Below are 23,402 nucleotides of genomic sequence, written 5' to 3'. Positions count from 1 at the left end.
GCGATAGTACAATATACTTCCAACGCTATCAACATCGTATCTCCCTGATATCTTGTCCTTCCTAATGAAAGTCGTAAATGATGATGAGAAATATCAGGATTAGCTGATTGGAAACCTAAATTGTAAAGTCTCTAACCACTCCATTAACCTATTTAAGAACCAAGAGAAAGAAGCAGCACTCCAGATTCCACCACTACTTTTCCCTCCAAATTGGAGAACTGACAAAAGTGGGCAGTTTCTCCCTGGGCACCCAAAGAAAGAATGGTTCTGCAATACTAAATGGCAGATTTAATGAAAACATCCCTTCTAATTTTACTCATAAATCTCCACAGGGACTCTGCATGATCGACTATATTATCACCTCCTATACTACTTTTCATCTTTCAATGACTTGAAAGTTGAAGATTCCCCACTTAGGAACGACAGACTGTTGGATCTTTCTTTAGAGTTTAACCTGCACACAGTGGGATTATGGAAATTTAATAGCGACAGCTCTAAATTCAATAGGAATATGGGTAGGTGGTTACAATCTAAAATTTTATTTGTGGAAGGTCTTCCAGATAGGGCTGTCTTGGATTTAGATATTTAGAGCACAGATATGTTTAACTGTTTCTCCCATTTCATGAAACAGGTTGTAAAGGATGACTGCCCATTGCGCCCTAGCCTTCCAGTAAATCATTATGTCGTTCACTACTTTCCTTGAACTGGGGAATTAACAGACTAATTTGTATGCAGTTTGTGTCCATCTCTAAGGAAAGACACCTATTTATCTCCCTGCTAAACAGGAGAAGGAGACAAGTGAAGGCTGATTTTAAAAAGCAGGTCATCGATTGTAGGTGAGTCAATTTAAGAGAAGTGGCCCATAAGAAAAATGTCATAAAATTGTGGGAGATTATTGCTGACACTTGTGAGGCTAGAGGGAGGTCTTTCCCCTCCTCAATTCATTAGGATGCATGGAGGGATTTCATCCTATCACTCTATGCAGAGAATTCAGGAGCCAAAAAGCAAACTCAAGACATCCTTGCTAGCCCACTACTGGTAATTGACAATTATGGACCACCTTGGTGGGTGAGATGGTATCCTTGATCAGGGCTGTCTGACCCCACGAAGCAATGTGTCTGGACGAAGTTCCAATATCAGTAGCAAAAAAGAGGTCAGTCTTTGGGCAATGATTCTGTTTACGGTCTTCGAACACTGCTTCCAGAATGGAAAAGTGCCTTCATCATGGGTTGGAAGTATTTTCATTACGCTGCATAAAAAGGGGATAGCAAATCACCTTCTAACTATAGCCAAATCGCCCTGTTAGACGCAGTGCGCAAGGTTTTTACCAAATGCCTACTGCATCATCTTACAACTCAGGTTGAAATTTGTATTTCTATTCTACTTGAACTTTTTGAAACACATTGGCACATTAGACAATATTGCTGCCTTGCAGCTTATAAATGAAAAGTATGTTACCATCCGGAGCTCTTCTGTTTATGCCGCATTTGCTATCTTCTACACACCTTTCAATAAAGTTAATCAACCTACACTGTGGGGGAAGTTATATAATCTTGGAAATCCTGGAACACTGTTGAGATTTATTATAGGCCTATACTCCTCAACTTGGTGTAAAGTTTTGTTGGGTGGAGATCAGGGTCTATCTATGCATTTCCCAACAAAAAACGGCCTGAAGCAGGGATGCTTACTTGCTACCTTGCTGTTCTCTTTTATTTTTTATTTTTTTTATTGAGCAGTACCATCAGGAAAAATCTAGTATTTGCACATTATAAGAAAAAACAAAGCGAAACAAAATATTTTACATTGAAAGCACATCCCATCTTAATTAAACACATAAGGTAAACAAAAATTAATCAGTCACTAAAAATGATCCCAGACCCTTGCAAATGTCTTTGTTGCCCCCACCCGCTTAGCATAAGCCTCTTCAGAACACTTTGTACATTGCATTTTATTCATCCATTTCCCAAACAAAGGTATTTTCATTGATCTCCAGTTTTGTAAGATCAATGAACGAGCAACTAACATCACAATGGCAAGAAAGGGCCCCTGAGATTCAGAAAGTATCAACACCTTGCTACCTATAACAAACATAACTGCTTCTGGAGAAGGTTTATAAGTTTTCCTTATCACGGTACTAAAATACACAAATATTTTTTCCTCAAAAACTTGAAGCTTAGGACAAGAGAAAAAATATTTCGCCATCCTCCTGCTGCCAAAATTCTGCACCGAAAATAGCTATTGCGCACTTCTGGATACATTTTATTTAGTGCTTCTGGAGTGTAATAAACCATCAAATTAGCAAAAAATGCCATCCTTTTATAATTAGCTGATCTCAGAACCTTGTTACCTAAAGACAAGATCTTTTGCCAATCTTGACACATTGTGTATGCACCTCAACTTTTTCCAACATCTTTCGTACCAAAGGAGATTCATCCTGCTGGTTTAGTAAACGGTACCAATTACCCACTCCAGTTAATCTTGCAACGTATAACGTGGAAGCAATTTACCAAGAGGGATGCAAGAAGTAAAATTATACATTTTTAAAAAGTTAATAATTTGAAGAAATTCAAAAAAGGAAATTTTATTCGGCCCGTGCATCTAGCTTGAGCTTCCTGCCAAGTAATCACCCTGCCATGGATGCCTAGTTGACTCAGAACCCCTAAACTGGAGTCATTCCATTTTTTCAATTGAGCAGAGTGGATATATAATCCTAAATCGCGACACTCGGTTAATTTTAACGCAAAAAAAACAGAGAAATCTTTTTGCTTAAAAACCATACGTAAACGATATGAACATTCTACCAATGTTTTATATCGAGTTTTTTGGGGAAATTTTGCAGTCTTTAAAAAGGCCGGGAGTTGAGATCCGGCTTCCTGGATCATTTTGATGATAAAAATATTATCCGTCTGATAAGGTTTAGACAACAGACATGCTATATAGTCAAATAATGCTGCTTTATAATATAATCGAATATTCGGAAGTGCGAGTCCACCCAGCTTAATATGTAATTGCAAAATCGGGATCCTCACTCTAGCAATCTTTTTATTCCACAAAAAAGTTCTAATCATAGCATCCATTTGTTTAAAAAACTAACATTAACTTTAACTGGGAAATTTGTAAACAAGAAATTCAAAAGCGGTAAAATAGACATCTTGATTAGTGCTACTCGTCCTATCAATGTCAGGGGAAGATTGGACCATTTATTCAGGAGCTTTTGGATCTTGATGCTTGTGATATCATAATTATTCTTAAATAAGTCCCTATGATAAGCTGTGACATATATCCCCAAATATCTGATGGGCTCAGTTTTCATTGCCTGGTGTTTTAATTCATCTGGAAGACAACCCAACCCGGAATTTAACATTAAAATTTCTGTTTTAGAAGGATTTATTTTACAACCCCCTATTTGCTCAAATTTCCGAAATTCCACCATAGTAGACTGGATATTTATATTTTCAGGATCTAAATATAAAATGGCATCATCTGCAATACATTTTAGTTTTGCCATCCCTTAAATAGGGGCTCTAAGATTGCTATTCGTGCGTATTCTAATCGCAAGGGGTTCAATAAAAAAGGTAAACAAAAGAGGTGATATCGGGCAGCCTTGCCTAGTTCCCCGATTTATCTTTATCAGGTCTGCATGACCCCCATTAATTATAATCTGCGCCTGTGCCCCCCATAAATGTTTTTAATCATAGTTATTAAAGTTGATGGAAACCCAAACCTAAAAAGCGTGTAAAATGATGAATCCCAATTAACTAAATCAAAGGCTTCTTCTGCGTCTACTATCATGATACAAGCAGGGGTATTATTTACATTAAAAAAATCCAGAGCTTGTGTAAAAAAGCGAGTATTAGTTGACATCATTCGGCCCGCAATAAACCCAGTTTGATCCTCATGAATTACTTCCTTAGCTGTAGGAGTCAGACGCAGAGCCCAAATCTTCATAAAGATTTTATAATCAGTATTCAGTAAACTGATAGGACTGGTAACAATTCAAATTACTGGATGGTTTGCCTTTTTTCACAAAACTGACAACTATCGCTTTTTTAAATTCCGGAGGTACTACTCCGCCCATTTTAATGTAATCAAATAGTTTAAGCAGAAAAGGGATTAGCTCCTTCATAAAACACTTATATAATTCACTTGGAAATCCATCCTCACCACAAGCTGTAGCACCTGCCTAAGATTTTATTACTGCCTCTATCTCAACTGCAGTTATTTTTATTTGCAGCATTGTCGCTAGATTATGTGATAATTTGGGGACTTGAAGTGAGTCAAAATAGCCCTCGATCAACTCTTTATCATCTGAATAATCAGTGGTATAGATCTGTTAAAAATGATTAAAAAATAATTGAGAAATGTCTGCTCTATCAGTAACCACAGTGTTCGATTGATGATCTAATATTTCAACGATGCAAGCAGATTCTTGTCGAGCCCAAGTTGACCAAGCGAGCATCTTACCCAGCATTTGGCTCTCTTCATACACCTTCTGTAAGTAAGTCTGGGAACTATTAATTTCCTCCAAAACAAAGAAATCTCGTAAAGCCTTCCTAGCCTGTTCCAGCATAGTTTGATTTATGGATCCCACCGGATTAGCAGCATTAGTTAATGTTCGCTGAAGTTGTGATATCTTATCAAGGCGTTCCCTTATTTTCTTGGTGGAGGTAGCAATCATCCTCCCACGAGCTGCCACCCCAGACTGAAAACATATCGGCGGTCCCTTCATTAATAGAGAAGTATTCTTTTATCCAGTCTCTGAATTCGTTGATCCACACTGGGTCCTACAGAAGGAGTCGATCCATCTGCCACTAGGACCTCCCTTGCTGTTTTCATTGCACATACACGATCCTCCCAGTTTTATATCTAAAGGTCATAGCTTCCCTTCTAGCATTGGAGGTCGCTCTTTAACTTTCCTACTTATGTAGACAATATTGTAATATTCAATCTTACTACAAATGGCTTGAACTGCAAATTGGTGACCCGCTAACATCTTGAGGATTTGCACTATTTAAAGATAAATACATCAAAAAGTAAAATCGTATGCTTCATGGGGAAGAAGAGTTGCAAGCAATTAACTTTAGGTGCTGAAAAACTGGAGCTTGTCTGATCGTATCACCTTTTAGGTAAAATTGCAACTAGCTCCCTCAGCGATACAGAGCATATCACCAACAATGTAACCACGGCACAATCTCAGACCAAGGGACTAGGTGCTTTCTTCAACGCTGTCGGTAAAGAGACCCTTCGCCAACCTTTTTGTGGTGTATTGGGCCAAGAATCCACCTACCCTACTGTGTGAGGTGGAGCTAATTGGTGCGGCAAGATGGGGCTTTTTGGATAAGTCCGAAGGCCAAATTATGAGACAATTATCCTTGTGTAATACTCTAGAAGTGACTGCTGCCCTAAGGTTCCAAGTAGGGATTAAAAGTGCATTTGCACAATGCCTGGAAGGAGTGGTATGTTGAGTTGAAGTTTATAATTAAGGCACTTATTAAGTAAAGAAATCTACGATTTAAAGACAAAAAATTCACAGTTTAATTTTTTTTAGGTATGCTCTCAACCAATTAGGGATAGATCAAAAAATCATTGGTTTATTTAACACCAACCCAATTAAAGGTATGTTTAAAACATGCTTCAGTAAATTTCAGTCGGCACTGGGATATTGATTTCTGCAATAAAAAAAGAGATTTGAGGTCTTAGTGAAAACTGTTATCCTGAAATGTCCGCAACCATATTTGACATGGAACATGTCATATGGGGTCAGGCATTTTTGCACTCTATTGAGATTAGATATTCTTATTTTAAATATGTTATCCGCTAAATGGTATGGTACCCTGTGTACTTGTAATCTGTGTCAAAATGGTATCCAGGACTTGAAAATTGTTTGTTTATCCTGCTTTACTGTTATGTCAACGTGAGCAACTATGACCCCTTTTTTAGAAGTTTGGTGGGCCAACAGCAGCTGAGGCACTCCATTCGTAATATAATTAGCAAATTAAAGTTTCTGATTTAAAGCTTTTAACTTTTTAACATGTTTCTAAAATATATAGTGATACTTTTCATATGTATCTTTTGACCTGATCTGTTAGTCTGATCATTTTCAAAAAATGTACTTTATAACAAGTTTTAATGTCTATTATGTCTATGAATTTGTATATTTGTATGTTTTTGTTCTGTGTGGATCTCCTAGGAGTTACAAAGCATGAAATAAAATCTTGAATATTTACAAATTGTCTGGAATTTCCACACCTAATAACTTGGGTAGTTCAAACAGTGGACATCTTGAGATCGACAGGGTGATATCCCTCAGGTATACTGCTACAGCCAACTCATAATCCACTGGAAAAGAGTGAAGGAAAAATAACAGTAGCAAAGGTTTTGGGAAGCAAGTTAGAGGATGCTTTTTTGTTTTCGCCCTAGCCTGCTATCATTGAGACCCCAAAAGCTCCTCCTGTGCTGTCTGCCAGATATTCACCCACCATAATAACTGCCTTATCCAGTCCATTGGTCGGGATCAACCATGCCCACAAGGTGTGCCAATGTAAAATATAAGATGATCATTTTGATGATGATTTATTTAAGCAGGTTGAATAATTTGCTTTGGTGCGTCAAAGTTGACCTTCCTGGGCTGGCTGGATTTCCTTGGTTTACCACTTTGACATTTGAGTGAAGTGAAAATTGGTTTTGCTGAGAGTGGCTCATCCACACATAGCAATGGCATATTTTAATTCCTAGATAAATGAAAACATTTGAAAGCAAGCCAAAGGGTTAACTTGATTTTGTGTAATGGGTATTGTCAAAAAGGCATTTTTGAGGTCTAAGCATGTAAGTTATTCGGCTTTCAGCAGAAAGTCCTTAAGGAGATTAAGAGTCCCCCATCTTGAAGTGGTTGTAAACTATCCAAACGTTAAAAAAAGAGACTTCTAACTGGTATTGGCTTTTGTGTGAGCAAATAAAAATTACAGAGAAAAATAACATCATTAGTAGTCACTGCAGCAAGTAGTTCTCTCACTTCCTGGCTCACAAAAAGTGATTGTTCAGCTCAGAAAATGAATAGGGGAGGAAGTGGAATGCTCATAATTGAGGTAAAAGAAATACATGCTGTAGTCCCAAACACATTAAAGAACTCGAGGATCAGAAGTAATGAGGAACAACTAGTACACAAGAGAAGCAATCCACCCGCTATTCTTACAAGAAACAAGACCGGTTGCAATCGATACCTACACTGTACTGGATTTCCAATGATGATTGAGCTGGCATTCATTGTTAGAATATCTATTTTAGAGTCAATCCAGAGATGTTAAGGCATGGTTTGTGATCTGACCACGGCTATGAAAGCTGCAATTCAGCCCCACTGCCCCATGCTCAAAAGTAGGTCCTTTCCTGCATGATCAAATAACATAGTCTGTGTCTGCATATGTGTCTCATATCTGTCAAAAAAATGAGTGCCTGGAAAGCCTCATATTAATGAGCTATATCAATAAATGGCCACATATATTTAGATTAAAAAGCCTTTTTCTAGCTGTCTGGATGGTCTGAGAGTTCTCTGAAGCTTTGCTATATAAATGATTAATGAAAACAAACCAATATAGTAGTTTATTACTCAGTCCTTTAGCTATTAGTTCAACGAAAATGTCCTTGGGCTAACAAGTGTTGTTTGACCAGCAAGTTCTGCCAGTGGTCTCATGTATGCAAAATACGGCTCTGTGTGTATCATAAAGGGCACAGACTGGAGTCCCATAATGAGTAACTTTAAGTTGGGTAATAATTGGCATGTGTGATCAGTACCTTGTCTAGTGGAGAAGTGTGGCTCAATGGTTAGAGCGGCAGACCCTGGTGCAGAGGTCTAGCCCGGGACCAGGGTTCAATTCCCCGCCTTGGCGGGTCTTGAGCTAAAAAATTCCACGGACCTGATAACTCTCGCCTCAGTGCCTATTCCAATCATGGAGTCCCACGCTGCAACTCTGGGCAATAGCTTGCTACAGCCCCACAACGCTAAGGATGCCTGGCCTCCACCTTGGGGGTGCCCAGGAGTGGACACCTCACAGGGAAAGCCAGGATGGGTTCCACAGTGGTGTTTGTACAAGCGCCTTGAGACCCTTGCGGGTGAGTAGTGCGCTATACAAGTATCAGTTTACATTTACATTACATTACATTTACAATTTACATTTACCTAGGAGTAAGGCAAATTGTGTGCTAGGTGAGTATAGCAGTTATTATAATATTATTATAATCATAACTGACTCCTTGTCTAAAAAGTGTTGCATCTGCAGTATTTTGATAGCCTGGACACCTGAGTATCAAAAGACCTTTTGGGAGTCCATGTTTCATAGGGCTCAAAAGGCATTACTGGAAGCGTGCATCTGTAACACTCACCTCGGGATGCCTTTTCTCCAGCACCCAAGCTCCTAGCTGCTGCTCCATGCTCTTCAGCTCCAAAATGGCAATCACCTGTCTGAGGGTCTCCAGTTGCCTTTTAAAGCTGCTCCATAACTAACCCAGTTCAGATATCCATTCTCTTTTCCTTTTCTATCATGATTGCTTCTTCCTTGGTTCTTCCCGACATTCTAAATCGAACATGTGGTGTATTGATGTCTTTTCCTTTTCCAACTCTTTTACTATAAGGGCTTCAGTCTGGTTGGAGGTTGCATTGCAACAAAGCTGTGTTTTTCTCCTCTTGTTTCTTTGATTCCTCCAAATAGTGATCCTGAATCTTTACTCCTAAGTATTACACTCTTGGACTCTTGATTCTTCGTTTTCTTCAACCCATTGAAGTCTTTTCCCAGCATGGAGGTCTGTATGCCGTTGGTTTCTTCTTCCTGAGAAGGTGGCAGCTTCTTGAGTGCAATTGCCTAACACATGCTCCAGTGTATGATGACATTGTGACTTGCCGAACTGTTACCCCTACTATGGACATTTTATGACCTGGATTACAGCTAAGCATCCAGGACTGGCCAATAATCTACATTATGGCAGCTTCTGTCTGGATCTTCTGGAAGTATCTTGCTGAATAATCTGGAGCAAAGGACCTCTCCTTCCAAGTGGTAACTTGATGGGTCTTTTATACTGTGGCTTATCTCAGATGGTAAATGCACATAGACATTTAGTAATGTCTGACATAACGTGTGTCATAAACAACTAAGGTAAAACACTTCAATTCAGACTTCATTTTTTATGCTACTATTATCTGACCAGAAAAAACTGCTTACAAAGCACTTGTCCTAGACTGATGCCGCATCAGGTGTCTTATTGGGGTCCTTGTCTGCGTATCTGGTGTCCTATTGAGTTCATTGTCTGAATGATTTGACACTTTCACAGCTTTGTGGAAAGATAAGGACAGGCAACATCTTCATCAGAGGCAGACATGTCAATGATTAGTCAAAAATAGAGAAAAACGAGTCTCGGTCTGCTGAAGATGGAGTTAGGCCTTAGGGACTTTATGTCAGATACTACAAGATAAATATGGATGGACCTCAAATCCAGCCAAAAGTGTGGGGACACTGATTTGGAAATTTACTATGGAAGCATGTGGGTGCTAAAGATCTCACTTATCCAACAGAAAGAGACACACGCTATGATATGGCAGTACTTCAAGCATAGGTACTGGGCAAATTCCCAGTATTACATGCCACACTCTGCCTTTTTGGTACTGTTAGTATAGTATATGATTATAAAATGCAATCACATACTAACCTACGTTGCAGGTTTCATGAAAACATGTTTTGGCTACAATTTTGGCATCTAAAACACTGACATTCATCTAGTATAGTTGGCTATGTTTTGATTACTCATCCGTGCAGTTCACACAATATCACCAAGAATAACAGACGCATTGCAAAATTACAGAATTACTGACAATATATATGTCATCACCAATTACTTAATCCTTACTTTCCAAAGAAGATAGGGCGCATCGGCACCTTCCTATTCACTCTTCTCATCGGGTCCTTTTAGATCTACTTGCCCATCAAGATTCACATGCCCACTTCCAAAACAAATCTTTCAACCAGATCCTGAGTTCAACACATAAAGTCTTCACCATCATCAGGAACTCGCTGCCCCTTTTTCATCTGAAGTTGCCCTCCCCACTGAGTGCTTTTCCGTCCCATGCCAATGTTTCACAATGTCCCCATCCATCAAATCTTAAGACATTATAGGCTAGCTGACCACATCTCCTGTCTTCAACTGATTGGACTCCCTGAGATAATCTTCCCTTTCAGGTCCCATATGCCCCCATGGACATTAATTCCCAGATGTCGTCCTGTCAGATCTGTATCAGCCTTCCCCCTCCCTAGTATGATATCCTCTACCCTAAGTTAAATGGAGAATCTTTCAGAGAAAATGATTTACCTGTGTTCCACTCATGACCACAGCTGGCCCAGGGGAGGTCTGTGGTGAATGAACTGAAGAAGTAAAAAAAGGCCCAGGCAAGAACAGTTATGTAGTACAAATTCTGCAGTGAGACAATCATCTGAGAGGCATATCCAAGTCCTGAAAGAAAGGACACATCATGTCAAAGTAGAGCAGAAGCAACCTAAGGAACAGCTTTGCTAACCTAAGGAACAGCTTTGTGTTTGTCAGCTCTATGGGCAGCATTACATAATGAGATAAAGCTGCCTGGTAACTACAACCCACAGAGCTACCGATGCCAGGCTTATCAGAAACTCTTAGATTGTCAGGATGCGAAGTCCGGTGACTATGCTGGGTCTGGTGACTTAGTGGACTAATGTGTCCCTTGTAGAGGCCTGTGTTTGACCTTCTGGTCACAGGTTCTAATCTGGGCAAGTTCATTTATTCTTTCGAGGTCGATAAAATGAGTACTGTTGGGTAATATTCATTTGTTATCGAGTGCCAAGATACCCTTGTGGGTGAACGTGTGCTTTCAAATACATGTTATGTAATTATGAGGTAGACCTTGAGAGTTCTCTCGGACGTCAGGAGTAACCTAATGAATCAGAAATACAAACAGTGATTCCAATTTATTTCACAGTTCAACTCCACATTCCTACCCAGATATTTAGCTGCTTCTACCCCACTTTACAATTAGGGTTGAAAAACGTCAAACACTTCCCTCTGCTCCAGTAATATTGTTTTTAATGTCTTTAGGGGTAGCAATCCTTTGTTGCCACATAGCTTACATTTTCCCTAAATTTCTGGATTGGGCCAACATCTTTTCCAGCACATTCATGATAAATATTTTCTCCTTGTCTTTACTCTAAGGGAACATACAAATTGTAAATATTTAATACTACGGGGTTTAATTTTTTCACTTTGCCATAGCCAATCTTACATGTTGAATGTTATTAGGCACAGCACCCACCAACTGTTGATTAGAGACTGTTGTACTTGTGATCCGAATTAAAATAATCTACCCCTGACCCTCCTGATTTTGACTTTCTTTCTAGAATTGCTAAGCCTATCAATTTAAATGTTATTTGCTATTTTAAATTCCCTTCCATTTACAGAACATTCCAAAATGTTTAGTTTTGCTTTCTCTCTCTGTACTTTATTAATCAGTCAGTATTATTTAATTTTCTACGTAGCTGAGGAACCATGAGTACGGATGCAAACCCGTAGGACAACATACCCAAGGTTAAAAACTACTGTTCTATGATAATGAAAAACTGCAGTTTTCCACTCCAGTTTTGGGAATATTAGCATGCACTATCTTACTATCATCCAGGCATATGACAAAAGAGATGATTTACTTTTCAAGCTATGAGCTGATGTGAGCTATGACCACACCGTTTTTGCATTCTTAGTGAAACTGCTTGTTGATTCATCAATTATTACCTTTCAATTGTTGACCTGCCTTTTATTTTCATGCATTATCACAAGATTTGATGCCTCATTTCATACTGTTGGCCATCTGAGAGCTTGTGTTACAATTATGGGGACTGAAGAGTTTGAATTCATTGGACCATGAACACAAACACATGGATGGTGTAGGTTAACACATTTCCAACTTAATCAATATTCTCACTGATAAATTTCCCGGTTCTATAGAATAGTAACTTGACCTCTGATGATTTCATCATCCACATCAAAGCAGTTTTCTACCGGTTTTACTTTCTTAGCAAGGAATGGCATAGAAAATGTTAAACAACTGCAACTTATTTAGAGCACAGTAATGTGTGGTATCCATGAATACATCTGGAGAATGGAAATCAAGTATCACCTAGAGGCCAGTTAAATCCATCTTCTTGTCCCCTTAAAACCAGTGGTGTAGCAAGGATGGCAAGTAAGGAAAATTGCCCCTCTGATTGCTGTTTGAGTATTAAAATACAGCAATTGCCAGTGTTCAATGGGTCCCTCAGCAATCTGGGACCTGGAGTTGTTGCACATGCTACACCAATGGTAACTACTCCCCTGTTTAAAACAAAGGAAAGGGTCATTGGATCAAGACCTGTGAGGAGTTAGATTTACTATTTTTGATAAATGGTAGTGATAACAAATTTTTGTTATACCTTCTTCTGATGACACCATATTAATCTGGTACTCTGTAACTGTCCGTGGTTTAGAGGCTGCAGCTTTAGTTGAATGGATTATATTCTCTTCCAATAAAAGATCCCATCCAGTTGATTGAGCTGACACACACCTATCTCTATAGTTCTACTCTGTGTTTTTTGCATTCTTTCTTTGCTTTTTTCCTTCCTTTAGATGAGACTGCAAAAGAGTGTGTACATGGGTCAGAAACTACAGCTTTATTTGTATCCCTGTCCTTAACAATATAAGATCCTGGATAGCGAATTTTAATTTTTTTTGTAATTCTCCATTGTTTTTAGGCTTTTCTTGCATTTTTGGACCTTTTAGGCTCCCCTGTAGCAGATGAGCTGAATATAGCATGTTACTATGCATGTTATCATATCGCGTTTCTTTACAACGTGGTTGTTACAACGACCGCATTGTTAGAATGCGATACCTTTACAACGCAAGTCATTAAATTAACTTGCTGTAGGGGTCACGCTGGACTTAGGAATAGTATAATTTACTATTCCAACTCCAGCCTGCGCAATAGTGGGAAGGTGTTGGAATAGTAAATTATACTATTCCTTATGTTACAGCGCCCCTACAACAAGTCGATCTAATGACTCGCGCTGTAAAGGCATTGCGTTCTAACAACGCAGTCGTTGTAAAGGTACCGCAATGTGATGACTGCATTGTAAACACTGTCTCCCGATGAGCAACCTGGTGTTTCACATGTCTTCATTTTGAAATGTATATCACAAGTGGAAGTACTTGTTTGGCTGCAGTGTAAAAATATGGGAGGAGCTTTTGTACAAACTGTTGCTGAGATCATACCTGAAAACAACATTTAGGTCTAATTGTCATCTTGCTAGTTTATTAAATCAAGCTTTCAACCTCTTGCATATAATTTAGTATATACTTCTTTGTGGTCTTAAACTCCACCCATTGATTTTCATTTGTTTTTTTCAGTGTCCTTTAAAAATCCCTGCTTGCTAGTGGTCAGTCCTGCCTGTTTGTGTCTCCGTTTTCTCTTTTGGTCCTCCAACAGAACAGCGACCCCCTACTGTATCATTACACTGTGGTTGTTTATCTCTTGTTTGGGGGACTATTTATTATTCTTTCTAGCTCATGGTACACTGTGGGTGTGTGGTCAGCTGCAGTGACTGTATTTCATTGCATCTTCTCTATCTCCCCTACCTGCTCCTGACCCCTTACAGGGAAGAACCACCCTACCGCTTCTTTAGTGTGGTGCTCATGAGTCATTGTCCTTGTTGCACAACCCTCTTATTGCTCTTCCACATTGTTGCCCATATGTGCGCTCTTGAGAGAGGCACTTTTCATTCCAGAACTTTCAGTTGCCTCATGGGCACCCGCCAGAGAATGCACGCCCACTGAGCTGCCTTAGCAGACATCTTGGGGGGCATGTGCCTACCCTGGGTTATGTAGCGTTAGATTAGCAGTGGGCAGTGAATATTATAGTATCCAATATCAAAATAATTCTACAAAGAGCTGCAGTTCAACTAGTCATTACTAGATGTCCCTCACGAGTCTCAAATGTAAAGCATTGAAATTATTCTTACATCAAGCTGCAGTTCCACTAGTCATTACTAGATGTTCCTCAAGAGTCAAATGCAAAACCATTGAAACCCTTTCATCAAGCGTTTGCATTTGACTCATGAGGGACATCTAGTAACCACCAATTGAACTGCAGCTCTTTGTAGAATTAGTTTGATATTGGATACTGTATAATATTCACTGCCCACTGCTAATCTCATCCCATAATGCTTTGCTGGGCCTTTGGTTGGGAATGTTTCTTTGCCAATAACTGTGCTTGGGGTGGTCCTAAGAGGATGGGACCACCACAAAATCGTTCAATAAGATGTGCTTTTTGGTTTCAAGGCATCTGCTTTGTACTCTCCCTAGGTTAGGGAGGATCCCAAAATCATCACCGCTCTAGGCTAATTTTTCAGTTTCACTTTTGTGAAAGTACTATATGTTCTTTAGCATATAAAGATAGAGATACTTATTTTATCATAGCTGGCACTGTGCGGTATGCTATTTGCAATTATTTCACAGTGCAGAAAAGTACACAGTGCCATCAGCTATACTACGCAGTACTACGTGTACTACGTGTAGTTCAAATTATACTACGTGAAGCTACGTGTAGTGCTGCTGCGCAAACTACGCCCAGGGTTACTTTATATCTTTTTCTTTTAATAAACTCAACATATTGGCCCCAAGTCCCAAGTCCTTTAATGGTGAAAGAAGAACTTTCCTTCTGGGTGCAGCCGGTAAATTCTATTGCTTGGTCCCACAGGACCGAAATGAAAAATGGAAAAAACTATCTCTTGATTATATTTTAAGTTATGGTATTGTGGAATTGCAATCATCCAAATATTCCTGTTTTTTAACCCCTCATGACTACCCAAATATCCTCTTTAAATTCACATCTCTCAAAAATGACTGAAGGGATTCACATCAAATAATAAAAAGCACATTTTCTGAGTAAAGTTCACACTTTCTGCCAAATGTGGTACAGTTCTGTTCTCCTGTTTTCTCTATATCACTCCTAAAATTTCCTTTAGGAGTTAATATGTGAAAACAGTATTTTGATGCTCACTTATTACATATTGTTTGGGGGGAAGACCTCAAGGCCCCCAAATTACCTTCAGACATATTTTATGTGCCTTTTACTTACATCTCTCTCCATGCACTTGTTCCTATTTATATATTTATTCTTATCCCTTTTATTTTATCTATAAATCCTTCAATCTCAATGAATTACATTTTAGGCAAATTTGGGTTTTTTCATAGAATTCAATGATTCATTTGGCCATATATGTGTGTGTGTGCATGTGTGTGTGTGTGTACAAGAAAACAACTTTATTGTAAAAGAAAGTTTTAGACCGTAACTTTTGCAAAAGATGTGTTGGAAAACAATGTTATCACATGCTACAGCACTGATAGCATAAACTATGTTAGTATCTTTCTACACTGCCCCCATTTCAGTAAAGGCAGTTTAATCTGTAATCACCAAGCTCCTGCACTTAGAATTTGTAGGTTTAGAAATAAGCAATTTCCTCACAGACCTACAATTCATCATCATCATCATCATCATCATTATCAAACTTTATTTGGTTTGTTTGTACAAAACCATCAAAGTACACAAAGTATAAAACATTGTCAAATTACAGTTTAAAAATATAAAAACTGATACATTATAAAGTAGCTTATTAAAAAGAACACCAAAAAGATGGCAAGCCAAACTAACATCAGAATACATTAAGAAACAGCTAAAGGACATGCTCTCCGAAGAAATTAGGGGAACGTTCTTAAAATGCACAATGCATAGGTACATATTTTGCAGAACAATTATTAAAATGGTGCAGTCTATAATAATAATTTCTGTCCGATTATCCAGAAGGCAAATAAAAAGGGACTGACAGAAAAAACTATTGGTTCAGATATTTCTGATTTTAAAATTCTGTACAAAATCTGATACTGCCTAGCTGCTAGATTACGGCAGATAGGTCTTATCCACCTCCTGTGCATCTGCTGGTATCTAGAGCAAAAAAAAAGATATGTTCTTCAGTTTCTCTGACAGTAGTGTAGGAAGGACATAAATCCAATATTAGGCCAGACGCCTCCTTACTAGGAAACTTAAGGAGCAGATTGCCATATCTGAATCTCACATATAGACTTCTTGCAAGAGGGGTAGAGATTCGATCCAGAAAGGGTTCCAATTGTGGGCATGACTTTACAGCTAAAAATATAGATGTTAACTGACCATTGGTCAAATTATTATCATAGTTGATGGCCACCATCTCCCAATATCTGGTTTTAATCCCAGTAAATCATCTCTTGTAGCCCTATCCGGATGTTCCCACAGGTCCTTCAGACTCAATACATTACATCGTTCTGTAATGTGTTTAAACCATGGTAACCTTTTTGCACCATTGATCATCATAACGTCCCGAAGAGAATTTCGATAATCGATAAGTTGGGGAGTTATCCATAGGCACATCCAGTAGTTTAATTGTTCCAGAGCAGCCAGATTCCCAATTCTCTCCAGCCCACGATCACAGAAGAGGGGAATGAGAAGAATTATAATCAGTAATGAGATAAGGGATCTAACAAAGATGTTTTCACATGTCATCAGCTTATTGGCGTTGGTATAGCCCCAGATCTCTGCCCCATACAGGGCTCCACTTTGGGCTTTTGCATGATAGATTTACAGTGCTGGGGATAGGGGTTGAGTATAAGATTGTTTACTAAATCTTAATATAGATTTATACGTTTGGCATAGGATTAGGTAACTCTTATTTAGCTGGGACTCCCAATTGCGTGACTTACTCAAACCTATGCGTAGGTAATCAATATTTTTTACCCGCTCAAGGAGCTTGTGTGTAATCTTGATCACCAGAAGGCCACCCCAAACTTTTCCAAACACCATATATTGTGTCTTGGAGGTGTTGAGTTCCAATCTCCGATCTCTACAAAATTCAAAAAATCTATCCAATAATATTTGCAAACCCATTGAAGTCTTAGATATTAATAAGGAGTTGTCTGCAAAGAGCAGGATAGGGACTTTTTCCCTGTTCAGGCAGGGTGCATCGTTCTCGCCAACCATTAAGCGACTCACCACATCATTGATGAACAGGGAAAACAGCGTGGGGGCTAAAACTCACCCTTGTCGAACCCCACGCTGTATAGGTATCCTCTCTGTTAGTTCATATCACTGTAAATCATTGAATAATGTGATGAGAATCCTCACCTTACCCTGTAACCCTCAGAAAACTATCTGCTATAATGATAGTGAGGATTACAGATACATTCATGATTTTTTATTAGAGGAACAGATAACCTCGCTAAGTGTTATATAACTTTCCATTAAACTCAGACTCGAATCCAGTCGACAAAGTAACAATCAAATATTGCAACATATAACACTTAGCACTATATTTCTGAGGGTGCTGCAACTTTATTAAATAAGTGGGCATTTAATCTGAATCAGAATTTAGTTTTTTTACAGTTCTAAGTACATATTAAGAAGTAAAAAATAGCTCACCTTCAAAAATTGGGCAGAGTCGTCTCCAGCAAGTTATGCCTCCTTGGCTTGTGTACTGTCCCATGGAGACCTCAAGGATAAACAACGGGATCCCACAGGTAAAGAGGAAGATGAGGTATGGGATAAGGAAGGCACCTGGAAAATGAAATATGTAAAGGTCTTGTAAGTCTTGTAAAACTTTCAAGACACATGTACATCTAATTTAAAGACTAGATAGATGATGAGGAAGGCACCTGCAAAATGAAACATGTAATTGTCTCATACATCTTGTTTAGACCCTTGTGACACATGTAAACCTAATTTAAAGACTAGAAAGAACCATGGGCCACTCCAACTGTTTCACTGACATAGTCAGTATGCCTTGGGCATTCTTACAGAATTCAAACCCACTCATTATCTTTACTCAGAGTTGCTTGCTTATTTGTCCTTCATGGCTCACACTGTTTTCTTTTCTTTTGGTCAAGTGATTCTAGAATAAGAGCTGTAGTGTAGTTCCTAGGAATCCCCAGGACCTTCCTGTTTTGGCTCACCTAAACTGAGAGCTTTGTTTCCCAACCACTTTCAAACACTCCCACAGAATATGTCAGCTGTTAGACCAGCTAGCTCTACAGTGCCACTACACCCCTGTATCTTATAGAGGTGTAAGTAGTTTCTGGCAACCACAAAATCTGATTACTCAGCGATCTTGGAAAACAGTACAGTACTTTTCTCTCAGTCACTCGTGCTCACTTATTCTCAGAAATTACACAGAATGCAATTAGGATATTTCAATAAGTACTTATTGGTCCAGCGTCAGTCTTGTGAAAAACATATTTTCAGTGACAATAAGGAGAAAGAAGCATACGAAACGGATTGCTAGTACCAATATAGTAAATAGTAGATGCATTTCTACCATAGTGCTAATAAGATGTGCATAGAAAAATCAAATAAAATCAGTAGCACATGCATATTCTTAAAATGCGCGCCCTTAGTAGTTTACCTAATATGTACATAGCCTAGATCAATATGTGTAGCATGTATATGCGTGTAGCTATATATATCTATATATATCTATATCTATATTCACTGAAAAAACCATAGGTTATACACCATATATAGTTAGGAATTAGCATTTAAAAAACCTTATTTTACTCACACAAAACCATTGAAATTCCATATATAGTCAGTTGCACTAACTATATATCGCGCACCCGCAATCCACTGCTGATCATGTCACATATTACATCATTCATGACATGGTCAGTGACATCACTGATGACATCACTGATGACATCTCAAATGACATCACTGATGAGATCACTGATGACGTCATCCAGTGACTGTGTGTTTCTGTAAAGTTTAAATATGTTTTACATATTGAAGAATGAGTAGATGTATAAGTGTCTGGACGAAGGATTTAGTAGGTGCATGACTGAATGTATGAGTGAGTGATTAAATGTGTCTCACTGAGTACATGGGTTAGTGACTAAACTGTCTTAATTTGTGCATCATTATGTCTGTTGTTCTGTAAACTGCTGCATGTGTTGATCATTAGCTATGCGAGAGGCTATATGTGTTATTAATTGGTTGCCCAAGTATTTCTATGGCAGATTGAGTTTGTGTGGGGGTGGCTGGAAGGTGTGTGACTCTATGCATAGATATGTGAGCAGTTTATTCACTAGGTGTATGAGTTCAAGAGTGCATGTGGAAACAGCTACATGGGCAGTTGACTGTGTGCATGAGTGTATTGATGAGTGAATGGATATCTCAATGCTACATGTCATAGTAAGTACATATGTAAAACACAGTACATGTGAGAGTTGGCATATATAAATAACTGTGCATGAGAGCCACTGAATGAGTGAGTGGTTGTATCGATCATTGTGAACTTGTATCAGGGATTGTATAAGAGAGTAAATATGTGTTAGTATATGTTTCAATAAGTAAGGTGTGTTTAACTGTATAGTTGAAGAAATGGAGGTGAGATTGTTTCTTTGCATGACTGACTGGGTGTGTGAGTAACTCCATGGATGAGTGGCAGTGTGTGAGTGTCTGTATACACTGAGTGTATCTAAGGTTATATTAGAGTCTGAAGAGGTTTATCGTATTAGCACAAGAATAATGTCAAATGAGATGTCATCAGTGATGTCATCAGTGATGTCATTTGAGATGTCATCAGTGATGTCATCAGTGATGTCACTGACCATGTCATGAATGATGTAATATGTGACATGATCAGCAGTGGATTGCGGGTGCGCGATATATAGTTAGTGCAACTAACTATATATGGAATTTCAATGGTTTTGTGTGAGTAAAATAAGGTTTTTTAAATGCTAATTCCTAACTATATATGGTGTATAACCTATGGTTTTTTCAGTGAATTTTCAAGGTTTTGTAAATGCTAATTCCTAACTATATATGGTCTATAACCTATGGTTTTTTCAGTGAATTTCAATGGTTTTTTAATAGCAAATATCATAAGCTGTCGAATGTCAAGTACGTGGTAAGTGAAAACATTTTCGTGTTTATGCACACTGATCTGCTTTGAATGGTGCCCCCCCCCTCATTTCTATTAGGAGTACTCTCTCTTTGCAGATAGTGAAAGGTAGTTAACGCAGGCCTTTGCCCCCGTTGTAATCCGTCGTGCCTGCTTCTCTCTCCATTTGATTGATTGTTATCCAAGTATTTACTGTTTTAGAATTAGTTCTCTTTGGTTCATTCTCTATTTACAAACAAACACAGAGTCGCAATACTCTGTTTAGTCTTTGCAGATAACGAAAAATCGTGTAAAAAAAAAGAAAAGGAATCGAGCAAAATCAGTAGGCCACTAATGGGATCTCTTTTTGACCTCGCTAAAATAGAAACATTAGGAACAACCCCTCATGACAAATACAAAACTAGTGAGATGAACTGAACTCCACACAATGATGGCTGCAAAACAGCTCGGCCCGCCCAAAATAACGATAAAGAGCGGCTGCCATGATTGGTTGCGGAATGGCCACAACGGAGCTACGAAATGGTGCTGCTCTCATGCTAACCCCAGCTTCGGTCTGAAACATCCAGAAACACTGTAGACTACCAATTCGATCAGTTCCGGTAGCGCCCCAATGTAACCCGGTAGAGAAGAACTAGCCCTCCCCTCTTTGACTGATGGTTCTTGTTGCCTGTCCTTTCTGTTGTCATTTAACAGAACTATTTAGCCTGCTGAAAGGGGTTGTGTTTCGACCGCTGGTTGGTGGAGACATTTTGACTATATTCTGGACCTGCGTTGTCGCGTAATGCGTCATATGACGCGCCGCGTTAGCGCATCCGGAAGTCATCCGGGGCGCGCAGCGCGTAACGTAAGCATAACAAGTCATGTGACTTGTTAATAAAACTTTTCATTGGTTCATTTTACTTTTCTTATTCTAATGATGAAAGCCTTGGTCATATCACCTAAAAATTACGCTTTTAATTACTTCCGAACATTATTTTTTCTTAAATATATGTTATAATGTTCCAGGCTAATGTACTTTCCCGGAAAATTTACAACTGTCCTGCAAGTAAAATATATTCTTTTTTCGAGAAAAAGAGCGTTTCTTCGTCCCATGACGGAGCCGTTGAGCAAAAGAGGGTCGACCTGCTGTCTTAGTCGCCGATACGCCTGAATATGAGATTCTTATCGATCACTTTATGTTGCAGGAATAGAAAACACAACAGCCCTTGACCATTTATCTTTACTGCGTTCCTTCGTATTATACCTTTTACCCTTCATGTAATTGGTCTGCTTTATTTCACTTGCCTTTTAATGATTCTAAAACAGTGACTATTATTAAAAACTTTACCAATGTATACACTACTACCATGTTTTCTTTTAAAAACCTTTATTGTGAAAATTTCATTATACAAATACGAGCCTATAACCACGTGGGCCTGCCACGGAGCAAACTGTAATCGTATATGATGAATAGACATTTACACTGTAGAGGAACGTAACGGGCGGGCCATTAGGTTGCAAAAACTAAGGTGTCTAACAGTTACGGAATCGGTGGACGTACATTTTATAATTAAAATACGACAGGGCCAGTTACAATAAAATTATCTAGATATACATTTGCGGGCAAGTACCATGGGTGACGTTAATTCGAATTTTCAACAGTACAGTAATCAATAACACATCAGAACTTAATATCAATAGGGATGTCGAAATATTCAATCAATTCTCGTCCCCGCCCGCCATGTGCTTCAAAACTGCATACGTATCTCGTGATTTCAAGGTTCTGCAACCAGTACACAACAAGGAGTTACGAGTCCCATTTATTACGGCGCCATTTTGGGCGAGGACGGGCAGGTCCAGGATATAGTCAAAATGTCTCTACCAACCATCGACTATGATGATGTTCATATGCTGTATTTATTAGAGTAACACTCATCTGCCCACATGAAATTAATTTACCACAATCTAAACATGTCATTTTAATCTTTCCAAAGTTCTTCTAAATATTTGGGACCGTTTCCCTTGCCTCTGAAGCTCTCAGTGCCACTTCTTTGATGAATGTACTAGCAGGTCAGGGGTTCTCCTCCAAATCTCTCTTTTATGCAGCACTATAATTAATTGGTGCCACCTCTCCATATGACGATGCATGGTATAGTTACCACAACTATATATTTTTTCGGTTCCTCTGGAGAGTTCATCGTGGCAGATGAAGCGTGTAACATACCGGGCATTTACCTTTTTTTGCATGTACAGGAAAGGAAAAAAAAATCGAGCGTTCGAGTTCTTAGGTGTCCCAGGGCCATTTTAGTGGACCAGGCCCAAATCCAAAGAACAGCTATCTCACAGGCTAATGGGGCGACCCACGCCGAGTTTCAGCATTGTAGGATGACCACACAAGTACAGCAACTTGCTAGACATCACCTCGGTGCCATCCGGATCTCGGCGCCCCACTGCAGATGAAGTGCCTCTCAACTATGAAACCACCACGGTGACATCCGGATCTTGGCGCGTTGTGCTGCCTTCGGCCTATTCGCACATCGGTCCGCTACTGACGCCATCTCACAGGCTAATGGGGTGACCCACGCCGAGTTTCAGCATTGTAGGATGACCACACCAACTTGCTAGACATCACCTCGGTGCCATCCGAATCTTGGCATCTCAACGCCTAGTGGTATCTTCCATACAGAAAATATTGTTACGCTGCCTTTGGCCCCATTCGCACATCAGTCCGCAACTTAGACATCACCTCGATGCCATCCAGATCTTGGCATCTCAGCGCCTTGGGGTGTCAGTCAGAAAATATTGTTGCGCTGCCTTTGGCCCCATTCGCACATCAGTCCGCTACTGACACCATCTCACAGGCCAATAGGGCGCCCCACGCCGACTTTTACCATTGTACGATGGCCACACCAGTGGCACAACTTCCTAGACATCACCTCGGTGCCATCCGAATCTTGGCATCTCAACGCCTAGTGGTATCTTCCATACAGAAAATCTTGTTACGCTACCTTTGGCCCCATTCGCACATCGGTCCGCAACTTAGACATCACCTCGGTGCCATCCGGATCTTGGCATCTCAGCGCCTTGTGGTGTATTCTCTTCAGAAAATATTGTTGAGCTGCCTTTGGCCCCATTCGCACATCCGTCCGCAACTTACACATCACCTCGGTGCCATCCGGATCTTGGCATCTCAGCGCCTTGTGGTGTCTTCTACTCCGAAAATATAGTAGAAAATATTGTTGCGCTGCCTTTGGCCCCATTCACACATCAGTCCGCTACTGACACCATCTCACAGGCCAACAGGGCGCCCCACGCCGACTTTTACCATTGTACGATGGCCACACCAGTGCCACAACTTGCTAGACACCACCTCGGTGCCATCCGGATATTGGCATCTCAGCGCCTTGTGGT

At 39.5% G+C, this 23,402-nt stretch overlaps 1 protein-coding gene across 2 annotated transcripts in view; it reads right to left on the bottom strand.

Annotated features, from left to right (window-relative positions):
* Positions 1-23,402, bottom strand: part of LOC144809462 (sodium- and chloride-dependent GABA transporter 2-like) — a 1,234,427-nt gene that overhangs the window by 722,954 nt on the left and 488,071 nt on the right. For both annotated transcript variants that reach the window (XM_078673716.1, XM_078673715.1), the window contains exons 3-4: positions 17,537-17,671; positions 10,351-10,491 (exon numbers count right to left, since the gene is read on the bottom strand). In XM_078673716.1, the coding sequence (XP_078529842.1) occupies positions 10,351-10,491; positions 17,537-17,671 (276 nt within the window). The remainder of the gene's footprint in view (positions 1-10,350; positions 10,492-17,536; positions 17,672-23,402) is intronic.

The sequence above is a fragment of the Lissotriton helveticus genome, chromosome 1_1 (genome assembly GCF_964261635.1).
Source record: "Lissotriton helveticus chromosome 1_1, aLisHel1.1, whole genome shotgun sequence".
In the NCBI taxonomy this organism is placed as follows: domain Eukaryota; kingdom Metazoa; phylum Chordata; class Amphibia; order Caudata; family Salamandridae; genus Lissotriton; species Lissotriton helveticus.
Note: the sequence above shows the minus strand (reverse complement) of the source record. Positions and strands in the feature narration are given on the sequence as shown.